The 18413-nt window shown below is 41.9% G+C and overlaps 1 protein-coding gene across 3 annotated transcripts in view; it reads left to right on the top strand.

Annotated features, from left to right (window-relative positions):
* Window positions 1-18413, top strand: part of lhx4 (LIM homeobox 4) — a 111610-nt gene that overhangs the window by 55866 nt on the left and 37331 nt on the right. For all 3 annotated transcript variants that reach the window (XM_062977741.1, XM_008108902.2, XM_062977740.1), the window contains exon 2: window positions 1632-1803. In XM_062977741.1, coding sequence (XP_062833811.1) covers window positions 1739-1803 — 65 coding nt within the window. In that variant the 5' untranslated portion in view covers window positions 1632-1738. The remainder of the gene's footprint in view (window positions 1-1631; window positions 1804-18413) is intronic.

Below are 18413 nucleotides of genomic sequence, written 5' to 3'. Positions count from 1 at the left end.
CTGTTTTTCTAGGTAGCAATGTGCAGCAGGCCCAATGGAAAAAGTCTGCACCGGCCCCATCTTGCCCTTCCCGGTGAGTGCCTGGCATGCAGAGAGGCCCGCTGCACATTGCTGCCTAGAGAAACAGTTGTGGATCCAGGCAGGAGGCAGACTGTGTTGGATAATACCGAACGTTAGATGAGTGAAGGTTGGATAAACAAGACTCTACTGTATATCCTGATCAAAATGGTCACTGAAAATAATGTCATCCAAAAAAAGGAGATATGTGGGTGAGTCTGAAGGAATTAGGGTATTATGTGAAGGCACTGTGGCATGAGGTTTTCATATTAGAGTGTTGCAGGAATATTCCCACTAATTTCTTTTAATTCGGGGTTTGAGAGACTGGAAAAATAGAGCTGGGAAAGTGAAGTCTAAGAGCCAACTTTTCTCTACCCGATTTATAGATGTTGTACCAATCATCTAGTGCTTCTATAATATTTGTTGCTAAATATAGTCACAGGAACCTGAAGTGCAATTTTACAGAGATTGGAATGGAAAGGGAAGCTGGCACTGCCCTCTATTCCAACTATCTTTTGATGCTTCTCCAAACAATGTCCTCCATCCACTAATTCTTGGAACATTTTCAGTTCCTAGCATCAACTGACCCCCATATCTAATATACAGTAGTTTCATTTCACCACCCGTACCTAGAGCAGGGGTGGGAAGATTTTTATAAACAGTCAGCCTCAGGATATATTCAGGGCCTCCATTCAATGTAAGACTAAATAGATCAATCTAGGATGGAGGATGGATTTTTAAAATATTGGGGTTTTTAAAAGCATGATCAACTTGACTGTTTGTGTGTAAATATATATAAACTGCAGGTGCTTTCTCAATCAAAGGGGACACTAGATTAAGAACAAACCAAATATTATTAAGACAACATTCAAAACTAGTGGTTTTGGGAAGATGTAGGCTCTGGACAAAACCATAGGATTATATTTTAACCCTTATCCTTGTACAAAATCCACAGGTCATGCCTATCTCCTGATGCACAGATGCTATTTGCTCTGCCAGGGAAAATAGCAATACAATATTGGTATCAGTGAGAAGTATTGGCCCATGTGGGCCTTTCCACTGCATAGAGCTTCATTTCCATTTGCTTCCCTCTTTAGAATTGCCAGACTGAAAACTGGAGAAGGCTCTTGTATGTTTAATGATTGTGTAGAAGAGGGGATTTCAGCAAGTGGCAAGCCCTCTTCTGTCCATTTAAAGAAGTGAAACTTCCTGCATATTGGACTTTGTGCTGCCGAGCCATTTCTGTGCACACATAAAGAAAGCCCTTTCAAACTAGACGGTTGTAGTAGCACTTCACTCCTGGAGCCCTGGAGTTTATAGTTTGGGCCATAGGCATCAGAGGAACTTCCTGGATGAGTATTCTGGATACCCATTGCTAATTTTTCAGTCCCAGGGTTTCACAGGAAGTGGCCATAACAAGTTAAAGTGGAATCGTAGTGTCATCGTTACATAGTACAAAAGTTGTAATTTATCTTCTAAGTCAGAACAGCTTGTTCTGTGCAGTTGTGTCTTTCTCAGCAGTGGCTCCCCCCCCTTTTTTTTGGCTCATGTTCTTCTTTTTCTTCCCCTGCCAGAGATCCCCCAGTGTGCCGGCTGCAACCAGCATATTCTGGATAAATTCATCCTGAAAGTCCTCGACCGGCACTGGCACGGCTCTTGCCTCAAGTGTGCAGATTGCCAAATGCAGCTGGCAGACCGCTGCTTCTCCAGAGCTGGGAGCGTCTATTGCAAGGAAGACTTCTTCAAGTAGGTGTAGAAAAACTTTCCTGCGTTTTTGTCAAGTACCACCTCTTTGGAAAGAAAGTTGCTGCTTATAGGAAATATCAGTTTTTCTTGAAATAGTTTAGATGAGGCAGTATGATGGTTCAGTCTATAATCTGGGAAGCTACTGGTCTGTGCTTCAGTGAAATGACTACATTATTATTATTATTATTATTATTATTATTATTATTATTATTATTATTATTATTATTATTTATACTCTGCTTTTTCTCTCCAGAAGGAGACTCATAGTCCCTTTTACATGGGGACATAGTTGGCATAAACGTTAATGATGTGCACTGCCTAACATAAGTGCTTGTTGTCATCGTTTACACCTTTGATTACCAATACCTCTTATGGGCACATCTACAATGACCATTTAATGCGGCTCCAAGTTAACTCAAAACCACGGTGGCTACAAAATGCATGCGACCAATACATGTATATAGCACATTAAACAAACCTGCAAGGAAGGCAAAGTTAAGCCCTTTAATGCACGCGACACATCCCAATATATCCGAGATCCCAGGATGAAATTGGCTCTGCAGAATTTGGAACACATTGTATGCACCTGCCCTTGCTGAAGCACTTTATAGGATTTAGGAACTAAGGGGCTACTGAAAAAATATCTCAAGGAAATGGCTGTCTAGCAGAGGGCTAAAAAAATTGGCTACCTCCACCCTTGTAACATTCCCTTTTTTTCTCCACCTCCTATGGCTCTGGAGCACTGATGTGCATCTCTCCTGGGAAAGGGGATGGGTGGACGACGACGACACATGACAATCTGCAGAGTGGTTTGATGTCATGTTTCGTGGTTAATATAATTACTATTGCGATGGGGGATTAGGGGTTCAACCCCCCCGCCCCAATTTTCAGGTTTAAAAAAAAACTTGATTTACTCATGAATTTTAACTGGTTAACCAAATTCCCACGAGTGTCCACTAAGTTTATCGATGGAGCCTGATTTCTAAATTATTTTTCATTATGGAACTATTCTTCATGATTCGCTACTAAAAAGTTTCAACCCCCGCCCAATATTTTTTTGGCTATGGCCCTGGGTAGAATGGATCTGCAACCCATCAAGGGTAGCAGAGTGAGAGGAGTGTTCCTTGAATTTATCTGATGCTTTAAGCAAGCAAAGATATAAGCAGACTTAATTTAGAATAACAATGCTTGTTTACTTATAACTTCACATATTTAATGATACAGGCACATTTCTTTTGGCAGGATAAACTTCAAAATGTTTAGAGAGTTTGTATATTAAACATATTCCTTAACAGTCTCTTCATAAACTATATTGCTTTTTGCAGCTATCTTTAATATGAGTCCACTTTAAAAGATAAACTAGCCTCAACTGTTTTCTTACAGTGATATAAAGAAGACGTGAGGACTTATATTTTTATAAGGACTCCTGTCTAATTTTTTTTCTTCTCAGGATGGTTTAAGCAGCCATTCAGATTGCAATCTTATAAACTTAGATCAGTAGTTCTTAACGTGTGGGTCCCCAGATGTTTTAGCCTTCAACTCCCAGAAATCCTAACAGCTAGCAAACTGGCTGGCATTTCTGGGAGTTGTAGGCCAAAACATCTGGGGACCCACACATTAAGAACCACTGTTCTAGATGTAAGTCCTTTTTTGGAAAAATGTTTTACTTCAGAGGAAACACATACAAGGTTGCAAAGTAAGGGCCCTTTCACACAGCCATATAACTCAGAATATCAAGGCAGAAAATCTCACAATATCTGCTTTGAATTGGGTTATCTGAGTCCACATTGCCATATATTCCAGTTCAAAGCACATAATGTGGGGTTTGATTCAGCTATGTGGCAGGGGCCTAAGAGGCCTGTAACATTCCTAACTAAAGGTATCAGATGAATGAAATCAAAATGTGGAACTTGCTAAGAATAATGCTTGGAACCGGTTTCGCCTGCGTAGATGATTAGGTTGACAGGTCTGGAATTGGTATGAGGCCAGGTAGGTAATTTTTGGAGCTATAGCAACCTTCTCAAGCCTCCTCAATTTGATGTTTCTCTGTTTTGCATTATGTCACTTTATATCCTAAAGTATTTGTCTTGTTTGGTTTTGCAGTTATCTTGTTGCTTTGTACTAAAGCAGTGGGAGGGGCCACAAACCATGTGAATGTTTACAATGTTCAGTTCTAAAAAAGAATGACAGATGTCTGTTGAGCCTTGAGTCAGCCTTAGTGTAGAAGTCTGTTAGAGTGCTGAAGCTAATGTTAGAAGCTAGGAACTGTTGAGGCCAGTAATCAGGGCTGTAGCCGGGGCAGGGGGGGGGTACGGGTTCAACCCCCCCCTCCAAAAAATTTCAGGTTTAAAAAAAAACCCCTGGTTTACTTATTAATTTTAACTGGTTAAACAAATCCCCATGCATGTCCACTGAAGTGTATCAATGGAGTCTGATTTCTAAATTATTTTGTGTTATAGAACTACTCTTCATAATTTGCTTAAAAAAAGTCACTCCCCCCCAATCAATTTCTTTTCTGGCTATGGCCCTGCCTGTAATCCTGTCTGTTCTTTTAAAAGGGGCTGCCTTGAGATACTTGGAATATCTGTGTTGTCCTCAGGTGCCAATGGCCAAACTACGCCTGCATAGGAAGAGAGGGAGAGTTTGAAGGAGAAAGAAACATCATAATTCAGTGCAAATCAGCCAAAGCATAGCTAAAAATCATCTACTACACTTAAATTCAAGCTATGTATTAAATTATTGTACTAAAATCAATTTTGATAGTTTATCAAACTGGCGTAGAAGGAAATGAAAAGCTCCTGTTATTTGTCAGTCATTCCTACATTTGCAGTCATTGGTCAGAACCCTGGAAGCTAGGATCTGTTTTATTTTCTTGCTTTCTTACTGAGCAACTGGATCGGATCTTGTCTCTACAGGAAAAAAGGCTGAGGTTTAACAGTGTGTGTGCTTCAGTGAAAGATCTCCAGAATAGCACTGAGAGGCGACCCTTTGAAACCTTTTCCTTGGTGGCTGATTTGTCACAGCTCCACTGGTGGCAAAAGGTTAGCACAAACACCCCTCCTGAAGCGAACTACGCGGTGGCTTAACCTAAGGCACCCTCCAGCATGAGCAATCCCCCCAAGCTGTTTTGCATTAGAAATAAATCCCCTTTACCTTAATATTTCTCCTAATCAAACCCTGATCTGCTCCCTGCAGCTGCTTTGCCCCAGTGAGGGGGACCCTAGGCATGGCAAAGGTTGGGTAGAACAAGGTCATGGCCTCTCTGGGATCAGCACCAAGTAACTCAGTGACCCAGTTACTTTGGTTAACAGCTGATACCTTGTCAGTCATAAGGATTGGATATAAACAGACAAAAAAGTAAGGAGTATTCCACAAGGAAGGCAGAAGTCAGGGCCCTTCCACACAAGCTTTATAACCCAGAATATCAAGGCAGAAAATTCCACAATATCTGCTTTGAACTGCGTTATCTGCCATATATTCCAGTTCAAAGCAGATATTGTAAGATTTGATTCAGCTGTGTGTAAGGGGCCTCAGCCTGACCTAGCCAATTCGTTTAACTCAGAAAATGGCAAAATACCCCCTTGATCTTATTTTGTGGACCCTCGCTCCCCACATACCAAAATTGAATTACAAATTCCACAAATTTGCATCACAAGTATCGATCCCTGTGTCAGAGCCATTTAATGATTTGCCATCTATATGTGACCTCTTTGCAGGTAGGCATCTCCTATACGATTGGGAGAGGTTGTGAGGGGCACCCAATGCCAGGCTTCATCCTATATTGCCCTCCTCCTCCTCTTCCTTCTCCTACTTCTACCACACACACACATATCCTATAAGGGTAATCTTTAACACAGGAATCTTCAAACTGCGGACCTCCAGCTGTTTGGGACTCCAACTCCCAGAATTCCTGACCATTGAACAAGCTGGCTAGGGCTTCTCGGAGTTGGAACCCCAAACTGCTGGAGGGTCACCATTTGAGGATTCCTGTTTTAATCTCTCCCTCATCTCATCTCAGTGTCTCTACCACTAGGTGCTTCTGCATCACTACTGGTGGTGTTGTGGGGAGGGAGTTGAGCTTCTTCCCTGTCCCACAATTCCCTATTGCTACATTATTGGCACCCTTAAAGGCAGCAGCAGCCATAAAGGAAGCAGCCCCAGTGTCTCCCACTGGGGTTGCTGCTTTAGCTCCCCTGGTTTCAAAGTAACTAGTGTAGTTGCTCCTCATTGTCATTTCCCCCTTTTTTCCAATCATTGTTGTGAGTCACAGGGACCTGTGGATTGCCTCTACCCACACTCAGACTTAAATAGAGGGAAATTTGCTGCTTCAGAGCCCCTGCAAGATGAACACTATTTGTGAAAATTTAACCTGCTTAGAGACCCAAATCACTCTAATACATCCTTACTCCCCCATTGTATTTTAAGCCCAAATTGGACTATAGATTCATCTGATTTAATCTTCCTTGCCTGCATCAAGCACATCTGTTCTGATCTATGCCAGAGGGCAGAAATCAACCACATTAAAGGCTCTTCTTGATTGCTCTGCTGTTTCCCCAAGATTTTCTGCCTCCTTAGTCAAACACATTTGTGTTGTGGTTAACTGAAGCAGAGACAATTGCTAGTCTGAAAATTGTGATAGTAGTGATTTTAAGCATGGAAATGCCACACCAACATCAAATACAAAATATTTTCAGCATTATGAGAATCATGATCACCATGATACGTGTTTTTCATATAAAATTTTATTTATTCCTTTAAAGTGTATGTGGCAAATATATTTGTCTCAGCAGAGACAAGCCATACCTCTTCATAGTGTATGCTTGATGGCAAGCACAGTTTTACTTTGTGCAATATGTGAACCATTCCTTTCACTGGAGCTGACACATAGCAAACTACTACACAACTACTGTTGCATCCTAGTGGTCCAAATCTTGCATGTATACATGCAGTTGCATTATTCTGCAACATAAACTATTTATTCCTATTTGAATGCAATATGTATTTTGCTTCATGTATTCTGCTACTTCTTGTCATAGAGTAGGGTAAGCAGATATGGAATGTATAGATGTTCAATTTCCTGCTAATTCAAAATCCTGTTGGGTCTTAAATATCCAAATGTCTGCCACAGATCTGGCCTGGTGGGTGTTCACAGCCATAGGAGAGACAGCCTATGCTCAGATGGATGGAAAATATTAACATAAAAAACAATGTTAGTTCCTCCTTATTTCCCTCTAATAGGATCATGGGTCTCTAGCTGACTATGTTCTCTTTTTTGTCATTAGCAGCTCAGGAATATGTGAGACCAGATGTTAAATTAGCACAGAACCTATGAAAGCATAATGTATACCATTGCGGGATTATGTTTATGGATGGGATTAGAACAATAGAAAGAGGAGGGTAATAGTTTCCCAGGGATGATGGCTAAACTTCTGCATCAGAGGCTACAACATGTAACTTTATGATCATGGAGCTACATTTCTGACATGATATGCAACCATGCAAGTGAATTTTGGCGATAATGGGGTACCACACAAGATTATCCCATTGCACACTGTTCATGTAATGGTCCCAATGTCATAGTTATGTGTTTGCTTCCCTCCTGAAAATACAAGCATTACACAATGGTGCAATTAAAGGTTATAAACTACTTTATAATGATGGGAGCTTTCCAACAGAATATTGGTAGGTGTTCTCCTTTTTATTTTCATTCTTTATCCCAGTTCCCACGTGCTCTTTGGGGCTGTGCACCTATTGTCCTCATCGCTCCCATTATGAAGCCTCAGCCATAAATATATATGTCACTGAATTAAGTAGCAGATTGGAATGATCATATAAGGCTGTGAGTAGGCAACAGCATAGGTGACCATTGACCCATTACTTGATTTTAAAAAAATGTTTATGTCCTGCCAATCTCCAAGTAATGGGGTCCACAGTGGTGCAGAGTGTGAGTTTAGATAGATGCCGCAAAAAAACAAAAACAAAAAACAACAACAAAAAACCCCAAAAGGCTTTATAACACTATTACACAACCAACAATTCAATTTTAAGTGAAAAAGCACTGTAAGAAAAAAACAACACCTCGGTTAAGTTTCTATGTCAGCTGCCTTCTAGTTTCTATGATGGAATTAACAACAAAGTAATACGTAAGAAAAAAAAAAGCTCTCATTCTCAGCAACTGGCTAATTGTCAAAAGGTTTTTGCCTGCTGGTGAAAGAGGAACAAGGAGACAGGGCCAACCTAGTCTTACATGGAAGGTAGTGACACAACGTGGGAGCAGCCACAGAGAATGCTTTCCCTTGTGTCTTTGTCAAACCACATTGAGAATAAAAAGGAGCCTAGCATGGATATGTTTTTGCCACAACCTATTATCTGCATCGTCTGTGGTAACAGTTGTCAGCCTTTGGTCCTCTGGATGTTTGGACTTCAGATTCCAGAATCCTTGATTATTGATCATGTTGGCTGGAGCAGCGATCTGGTTGAAGTGCAAACTGCTATTCAGTTTTTTACTTGAAAGATATGTTCTGGTTTCCATTTAGGTTGTTTAAATTTTTAACAAAGGGGTGAGCTGAAAATTAGGAGTCATGTGTGAGTTTTTACTCCTCCCCCTTGCCAGAGCCAATCAGAAAAAGAACTTAAATCATGTATCTTTTTGCAAAGCTGGCATTTGAGAGGAAGAGATGTGTAAGCTCTGTGTGTCTCAGTGCTGCTGTTTATTTTATAAATTTACTTTATTTACAGTATTTATATTCCATCCTTCTCACCCCGAAGGGGACTCAGGGTAGATCACAGAACATACATATGCGGCAAACATTCAATGCCGTTTATATACTGATAAGAAAGACAATTGTACATAGATAGAGGTATATATAGGCTTTTCCCATCTTCAGCATCTTGGAGGCTTGTGCTAGGTTCTGGCCACGTGTGTGTGTGTGTGTGTGTGTGTGTGTGTGTGTGTGTGCAGTCACTCCATCTCCCTGCTGAAGAGCTTTGTTTGTAAACTTCCTCCTTGATCAAATCGCTGGCATTTTTTTTGGCATTTCCTTATGGGTGCCTTAAAATACCTCCCAGTTTTTAAGTGGTACCTATTTAGCTACTAACATTTTGCTTTCGAACCCTTAGGTAGGCAGAAGTTGGGCTAAAGGCCAGGAACTCACCCTGACCCTGGCTTTGAACTGTCAACCTTTTGATTGACAAGATTTACTGCAGCTGGTAATTTAACCTGCTGTGCTAAAGCCTGGCCCTAGGGGAATGGATCACTTTTTGAGAATTCATTTTTCTTTTGCATTACATTTTCCTAATTAAATATCTTTCAGTCCTTCTTTTATTTTACTAGTAATTTTGCTAGGGAGGAAAGGGTGGGGCATTCGTCCCTAGTAAAATCAAAGAAGGACTGAAAGATATTTAACTAAGTTCCTCCCTTCCTTTCACCTCTTTGACTCTTGGTCTCTGCTATACCCTCCCCAGCCCAACCTTCTGGCAGCCTCCCCCCCAACCCCTCTTGTTAGTTCGCCTCTTTGAATCTCTCTCTCCTTTAAAAAAATTCCTAATAATTAGTGGAAGACCCAAACGTTCTGAAATTTAGAGAGCTTGCAGTGGTAAATGTATCCTCCAAGTGTGGTAATTTTCATCCCGACAGCCATAAATGAAGGAAAGAGGAGCCTTTCCATTTCACTCCATTGAAACTAGTGAGCGGATCTTCTCGAAGCAAAAATATGAGCTTTTGGCTGCAGATCTAAGAAATGGCATTTTTCCCCTCCTGAATTTGGGAACTTCCCAAAAAAACAGATGAAAATGGGATGGGTTTTTCCTGATATCGCAGTAGCAGGTTAAAATTATATACTCCATTCTTCCTCATCATGTGCCTTGAGTTATACAGATGGGTTTACAGTAATAGAAAAATGCAATAAATAAATAAATAAATAAAAGTGGGATGTGAAGGCATGAGACCCACCTATCTGCCCACTGTTATGTTCAAGCCTAAAAGTCTCCATAGTTCCTGGCTGCCTCAGTTCTAGCCCTTCAGGTGCCCATTAAAGCCATATCTTCCCTATGATAGATGTAGCACAGAAACACTTTCTGAACAGATGTGGTAGAGAGGAACCCCATATCCAGCCATCTGAAATGTTACTGACACATTTTCATGTCCTTTTCTGGGGTAGCCAATTATTCTATGATATCTATTCTGTTTACGTGTTTTGTGAAAACTGCTGCACAGGAAAAGAGAAGAGAAGAAAGAAGGAGAGTGAAAAACATTTTGAAGGAAATCCTTTTTAGAGATAACCACCATTTCGCAAAATAATGCAAGAAATGGTCTTTCCCCATGCAGTGTATGTTAGGAAAGGCTCAAATGTTTTCATCCTTGATTTAAGGAGGCCCATCATGATAACAAACCTGAAGGACCTAAGAAAGCCCAGGCACTTAAAGGTCATGCCATGGCTGCTGCCACCATAGGACCTGTTTAGCTATTAAAGCTTTCAAAAGAATAATGCCATACACTTTGCTGTAAATAATATTTATCTCTGTAGGTCTCTTGCTAGTGCCCCTTTCTTGGCATTAATGGGCTTTTTAATCCAGCAGTTAACCTTCTTCTTTTACTGGTTGTTTGGATCTCTCTGAAGCATGGGAAAAGAAATAGGAAAATGGCTGCTTGATCTGCCCTGCAGAACTGTGTGTTTGCATTTCATTAAAAACCCTCTAATGGCATTACATAAGCAGGTTTTTAAAGGAAGCAACAGCTCTCATATGGGCATCACTCAGCAGGATAAGCTTTGTAGCTAACTTGACTGTCATTTTCCCTTATGGAAGAACATCCTTGGAGAAATATGCATGAAACATGGCATGTGGCAGTGAAGAAATCCACATGGAATCATATGGAGTATATAGGAAGCACAGTCGACTTACGACTGAGTGTCCTTTCTGTAAAGGGAATTCCACCATCCTGGGATTAACAAGAATCGCATAGATCATAGCATCAGACTTTTTCCTTTCCACAAACACTGAAACCAGGCCTGAGCTACTTAGCACTATACAGAATGACCTCAGAAAAGTGGAGAAGATCATAGGGAATTCTCCTTCTATTTTTTGCTAGGGCCAGTAGCATAAAGTGGGTAGAGGCTTGTAGCACGGCTTGAAAGAGATGCCATGATCCATGATCCTACCATTTGGCCCTTAGGGCAACTTGCTGCCTTCAGTTGTGGTGGAGGACACTGACTATGCATCACTGCTGGAGAAAGAAAGGGATTGTTAGCAGCACTGTTCTTTTCAGAAAAATGCCTCAGGCTTGCCTTGCTCTCAGCAACCTTTGATCAAAACTGAAGGGTCTCTGGTCTAGAGAGGCTGGTGGCTTGAAGAGAGGCATTCTTCTTAGGGGGTGGGGAGATCCAGCAGCATTTGATTGCACACTTTATTGGGGCCCAAAGAGACCTGGCTTGGATGTTTATCATCATTGCTATGAAGAATGCATTGATCCTGACTCAAGAAATTAATTCTTATAGGCAAGCCCATCTTGGATCCCATCCAGGCGAAAAATATCGTATATTTCATATGAAATTTTTTGGAGCCAGTCAGAAATAGTGTTCAAACAATGTCTGGTTGTTGGGCTTCTTACCAAGTCTCTCACAGAAAGATTTTGTTTTTCATGATCTTATTAAGAACTACAAGTACCAGAGTCCCTTCTATTTAGACAGGGGAGGGAAATACCTGGTGGGAATAGTTCAGAACTAACTTATTCAGAGTCATAGTTTTTATGCAATTGTAGATGCTATCATTCTGTTCACCAAATAATATGGCAGTAGTTTCTATGTGTCAGATAATTCCAAGGAATGAGAAAAATATTGTGAATTAAAAATAAAGGAAATAAATGCTATGCTGCCTATCTCTATGATGCTGATCTGTTATAAGGACCTCATCACATGGAGATCCTTGATGGGTGGGACAGTAGGGGGATCCATGGGCAGCGGGGCAGATTGTGGGGCCGTGGGGCAAATCCATTGCCCAGCTCTCCACATCGCCCACATCACCCGCTTGCCCATCACATACCAGAAAGCATACCTTTTTGGCATGTTCATGCATTGTCTCCATGATTTTCTATTTGAACACGGGTAGTCGCCCGTGTTCAGATTTCCTCTCTTAGAACATTTTGCCAATGCAGCCAGCATGGAGCCCTGCCAGAAGTAGATGTGTGTCTTGTGCTATCTGCATAAGCAAAGTGTTCTATAATGGGGATTTTTCTCCATGTGATGAGGTCCAATGTAGCAAACTGAGTTGCACCATGTCTGTTTATACTCCAAGGGCCAAATGCTTTTTAAACATGTGTATGGAAATGCTGTCCATACAGCTGTGTGTTGCCTTCTCCACTGGTCAATACTTTCTCCTTTATATTTTGAAACAGCATTTTTTGATATGTACATGTTTACAATTTTTGAAGCAACACAATAGTAATAGTGAAAGAAAAACGTTTATTGCTAAGTGAACTTGGTTCCCTGATGTGGAGTAGTTCTGAACGTGGAAATGTACAGCATGTAAAAATGTTATTTTTGGTTCACTGGGGTGATTGTTCCTACTGTGTCCTATACTGTGTCCCTCATGGTATTGTGTAAAGATAGTATAAGTACACATTAAAAGGCCTATTTGGAAGGCACTTGCTTTCTACAGTTGAAGACTGCCTTGAGTGGCTGGATGATACCTTAAACCACCCCTTTCAGATGACATCCTGTCTGAGGGACAACCTGAGCCTTGGAGCTGCCTGCCTGCCCAGGTGCATCCAATGCAAAGGCGGTACTGTAGATTTCCTTCTGCAAAGTGCTAATAAGCCAAGGTTGTGCCAGCATAAGTAACAAACAGGATTCTAATAAAGGTAAAGGTTTCCCCTGACATTAAGTCCAGTCATGTCTGACTCTGGGGGTTGGTGCTCATCTCCATTTCTAAGCCAAAGAGCCGGCGTTGTCCATAGATACCTCCAAGGTCATGTGGCCGGCATGACTGCATGGAGCGCCATTACCTTCCCGCCGGAGTGGTACCTATTGATCTACTCACATTTGCATGTTTTCGAACTGCTAGGTTGACAGGAGCTGGAGCTAACAGTGGGCGCTCAAGCCGCTCCCGGGATTTGAACCTGGGACCTTTCGGTCTGCAAGTTCAGCAGCTCAGTGCTTTAACGCACTTCGCCACCAGGGCTCCTACAAACAGGATTCTAGTTGGTGCATATATTGGCTGTGTGGCAGCTAACGATGATGGGAGTTGTCATTAGACAGACAGAGCAGACATATAGAGTAGGATTCCCCACACTGTTTAAGCCAAGAGCCAGTTCATCGTTTCTCACACTGTTGGGAGCCCCAGACTATAGTTTGAAAAAAACTAAATGAATTCTTATGCATATCTTACTTGTAATGCAAAACAGAAAACAACAATTAAAGCACAATCTATATATATAAAAGAGTGATGGCATCACGGCGATGGACAAAACAACAAATCTACAGCCCCCCCAAACTCGAAAATTGGCAACGCAATCCATCATCCCCGCCTCCAGTAAGATACAACAAATTTACACATAAAATACTATCACAACACCAAAAAATGCCAAAACTAAGTACGCATGCGCAAAAACACCATGCTTCAACCCTTTATGGCGCTCGCGCGGCTCCAGTAAGATTTATAGGACAAACACAATCACAGGGCCATAAACGGCCAAAAACTGCAACAGGCGATGTGCGCCTGCGCGCACCCCCCCATCCCTTCCCGCGCGCGCACACACACACCTCGCCTCAGAGCTGAAGGCAGGAAGGCAGGGAGGCCGATTCCTTGGTGGGCGCGGGATGGAGGAGGCCGCGCTGGGAGGCGTGCGGGCCTCACGTCGCTCTCTGCCCTCTCCCCCTCAATGTCCTCCCCCCTCAGGGCCCATGGAGGGCCCCGGTTGCCGTTCAGGCCCCCTCCTCCCGCCCCTCTCCCCTCCCCCCAATGCGAGGAAGGCCCCGCGGAGCCCCCCCCGCCTCACCCTCTCTCCTCCTCCTCCTCCCTTCTCGGTTCTTCTCGGAGGTCTTCAAGCTCTTCAAGGTGAGGGGGGAAGAGGAGGGCACGGCCCTCGAGCAGGCCTGGACCTCCCCTCGAGTGGTTTGGGGCGCCAACCCCCGCCCTTCCCGGCCTCAGGGCCCTTCCTTTTCCCCCTCACCCGGTTCAACGGCTGATGGGGAAAAGGAAAGAGCCTCAGGCCAGGAAGGGTGGAAGTTGGCGCCCAAAACAAGTCAAGGGAAGGCCCAAGTTGGCCCAGGCTGAGCTTCCCCCTTTTCTGTTGTTGTTATTGTTGTTGTTGTTCTCACCCACAAATGACAACCCCTCCAATGCCTCAGAAGCCCCCCTTTTTCCCCTCTCAAACCCTATCGCCCTCACCTTTCCCTTCCCTGTAATAATTATTAATATAATAACTGATCATCAGTTAAGAATGTAATAATCACCAATAATAATACTAATTTATTATTAGTATAATACTGATAATCATTCGAGAACATAATAATTCATAATAATAGTCAGTTCTTATTATTATAACACTGACAATCATTCAACAATGTATTAACAAATCGTAATAATAGAAAATTATTATTATTATTATTATAGTAATAATCATTCACAAATTAATAATTATTATAACATTGATAATCATTCAACAATATAATAACAACTAATAATAAGTAGTTATTATTTTTATCACAATGATAATCATTCAAGACTATAATAATTATTATTGTTATAACAGAAGGCGCCTCATATAATCCACTTCTAAACAAATAATATCACATTATAAATATACACTAGAATCTCACTTATCCAACATAAACAAGCCGGCAGAACGTTGCATAAATAAATATGTTGGATAATAAGAAGGGATTCAGGAAAACCAATTACACATCGAATTAGGTCATCATTATACAAATTAAACACCAAAACATCATGTTATACAACAAATTTGACACAAAAAGTAGTTCCATGCGCAGTAATGCTATGTAGTAATTACTGTATTTGCAAATTTACCACCAAAATATCACAATACATTAAAAACACTCACTCCAAAAACATTGACTATTAAAAGGCAGACTCCATTGCATAATCCAGAACATTGCATAAACGAATGTTGGGTGAGATTCTACTGTAATATGAAATAATTACTGTGGTACAATAATACACAACAATATCATCTCAGGACAGTAAATAAAGATCAACACTCTAAAAACACAGCTATTCCATCCAGGAAACAATCAGGGCCATCTAACACCTCCCACCAAAGGATTCCCCCCTTCACACAGGAAACCACCCACACTTTGAACCTACAAGGCCATTCCGTACTCATCACTCTCTCATCTCAGCACAGTAAATAAACAACAACAGTCTGAAAACACACAAATTCCATCCAGGAAACAATCAGGACCACCTAGCACCTCCCAACAAAGCATTCCCCCCCTCTAACACACGGAACCACCCAAGCTTTGAAACTACAAGGCCATTCCGTACTCTGGGGCCAATTTGCAATATATTAATATATATAATAATACAATACATATATAATACAATACATTGTATATACATATAATACTGCTAATAATATTATAATACACTACAATATAATACTAATAACAAAACAAAACAATATATATATATATATATATATATATATTACTACTAATATTGTGAAATAGTCGTATATGTTATAGCGTAATATCCTATCATATGTCTTTAATGTAATAAATGAATAAATAATACTGTATAATTTTTGTTGACGGTCACAACAAAAATAAAACCCAATGTAGATTGACCAACATCACTAAAAAAAAGCCACAGCAACGCGTGGCCGGGCACAGCTAGTATAATATAATATTTCAAATGAAGAACAATTTTAACCAATATACACTTACGAATATTTCAATGGGACCTGCTTTTGGCAGATGAGATAGTCAAGTTAATCAGGATTGTTGTTGTTGTGTGCTTTAATGTTGTTTCAGACTGAGGGTGACCCTAAGTCTACAGTTTAGGGCAAGGGCTGTGTAAATGACCTTGGAGGGCATTAGTTTGAAGACTAAAGATACCTGGATGTCAGAATCTGATATTCCCTCCTAATTTTCTGAAGTACATGGGGCAAACTTAAGTTGTACCAAAAAGTCACCATGACTAAGAATATATTTATAGATTCATGTCATCAAGGGTATTTTTGGTCATCTGAACAGTAATGGCACTCTTTTTTCTTAGTCAGGCCTCTGTCACCTTCAGCTATGAGTCATGTGGCTGAGGTGAACCCAAGAAGGTATTTCTAAGCTTCAAACACAAGATGATATATATTGCAGGGCATCAGATGCCAGAATCTTAGAACATAAGATGTGTAAAGACCTGATTATTTCCTTTCTTCTTGCTGTTAAGCAAAAGTAGTACTGATGTACTTGTGAAAAATGGCATTCCTTGTGGTGTTATGCTTGATAATACCTCATTTCTTGAATACAGGAAAACAGACAAACCTCACTTTTAACATTATTATACTGACATCTAAAAAGATAGTAAGGAAGATGCCCCATGCTGAGTTAGATCCTTGGAGAAGTTTGTTCAGTATTGGCTATGACTGGCATGCTCCCATTAGAAAATGCATAAGAATGTGGGTGAACTACAATTCCCCAAAAACTTGGGTCAACCCTCCCAAAACTCCCCCAGTATTCACAGTTGGCCATGTTGGGTCTGTGTGCCAAATGTGGTCCAGATCCGTCAACTGCTGGGTTCAGTGTTGTCTGGATAAGGGTAAACTACAAGTCCCAGATTCACAGGGTAGTCACCCTGAAACTGTGCCAGTATTCACAGTTGTCCATGTTGGGTCTGTGTGACAAGTTTGGTCCAGATCTGACATTGGCTGGGTTCAGTGTTTTCTGAATATGAGTGAACTATAACTCTCTGATACCAAGGTCAATCACACACAAAGCCTGCAGTATTCACAGTTGGCCATGTTGAGTCTGTGTCCAGATATGTAGTTGGCTGGGTTCAGTGCCCTGGATAAGGGAGAACTACATCTCCCAGATTCCCAGGACAATCTTCCCGAAACACGTGCCAGGATTCACAGTTGGCCATGTTGAATCTGTGTGGCATGTTTGGTCCAGATCCGTCATCTGCTGGATTCAGTGTTCTCTGGATAAGGGTGAATTACAACTCTTTGATGCCAAGGTCAATCACTCCAAGTTGCCAGCGTTGGGTCTGTGTGCCAAGTTTGATCCAGATCCGTCATTGGTGGGGTTCAGAGGACTCACGGGATACAAGTGAACTATAACTTCAAGAGATAAAAGTCAACCACCTCCCAAGTCCACCAGTATTCCCAGTTCGCCATGTTGAATTCATGTGCCAAGTTTGATCCAGATCCATCATCAGATGGGTTCAGTGTTCTCTGAGTACGGGTGAACAAGAACTCCTCGATATCTAGGCCAATCACCCCCAAACCCCGCCAGTATGCAAATTTGGCCATGTTGGGTCTGTGTGGCAAGTTAGTTCAAGGTCCATCATTGGTGGGGTTCAGAGTGCTCTTAGTTTGCAGGTGAACGATACATCCCAGTCCCTCCAACTATAAATCATGATGAATTCTCCCCAAATCTCTCCAGTATGTTCAGTTGCTGATCAATTCCTCTGTTTCCTGTGTGCCATAGAAAAGGGTAGGAAAGGGTTAAGGGAGTGGCAGTGGGTGGGGTCATGCAAATAGCAGATAAAGGAACACTGGGATGTGCTCCTGTAACCTGCAATGTCCTGGGTGGGAGTGACTTGGTGGCTCCACAGCACTGGGAACCATAGTCTGTCTGTGGAGACCAGAGGCTGTCTGTGTGAGCAGACACCTGTGCCACATACACACATACAGATGTTCACTTTTATTATGTGTATAGATTGCTAATAAAGCAATTTGGGAGATGGGATGTAGAAACAGAGTTGGCAGAGAATACTGGCAGAATTGTTCATGGATGATGGGCCACCCAAAATCAGAAAAAATGGCAGATTTTATCATGAAAGTTGGTCAGAACACACCTGGAATATTGTGTCCATTTCGACAAGCTAGAATGTGTCCAGAGGAGAGTGACTAAAATGATCAACGGTCTGGAGAACAAGCCCTACAAGGAGTGGCTTAAAGAACTGGGCATGTTTATCCTGCAGAAGAGAAGGCTGAGGGGAGACAAGATGGCCATGTATAAACACGTGAGGGGAAGTCATAGAGAAGAGGGAGCCAGGCTTCTAACCGGAGCAAACTACAGGGCGTGTTCTATGCCTCTGTTTAAGGAGCTCCATTGGCTGCCGTTTGTTTTCCGGGCCCAATTCAAGGTGCAGGTTATCACCTACAAAGCCCTAAACAGTTTGGGACCCACCTACCTTAGAGACCGCATCTCCTCCTATGAACCCGCACGTTCTCTTCGCTCGTCGGGGGAGGCCCTTCTCTCACTCCCGCCACCCTCGCAGTCACGGTTGGTGGGGACGAGAGAGAGGGCCTTCTCCGCCGTAGCCCGCCGGCTTTGGAACTCTCTACCTAGAGAGATCAGGCAGGTCCCCACCCTCCTCTCCTTCCGGAAGAGCTTAAAAACCTGGCTCTTCCAAAAGGCCTTTGACGTTTAATT

Source organism: Anolis carolinensis, chromosome 4 (genome assembly GCF_035594765.1).
Source record: "Anolis carolinensis isolate JA03-04 chromosome 4, rAnoCar3.1.pri, whole genome shotgun sequence".
Lineage (NCBI taxonomy): Eukaryota > Metazoa > Chordata > Lepidosauria > Squamata > Dactyloidae > Anolis > Anolis carolinensis.
The sequence above is the reverse complement of the archived record's forward strand: the minus strand, read 5'-3'. Positions and strand labels throughout refer to the sequence as shown.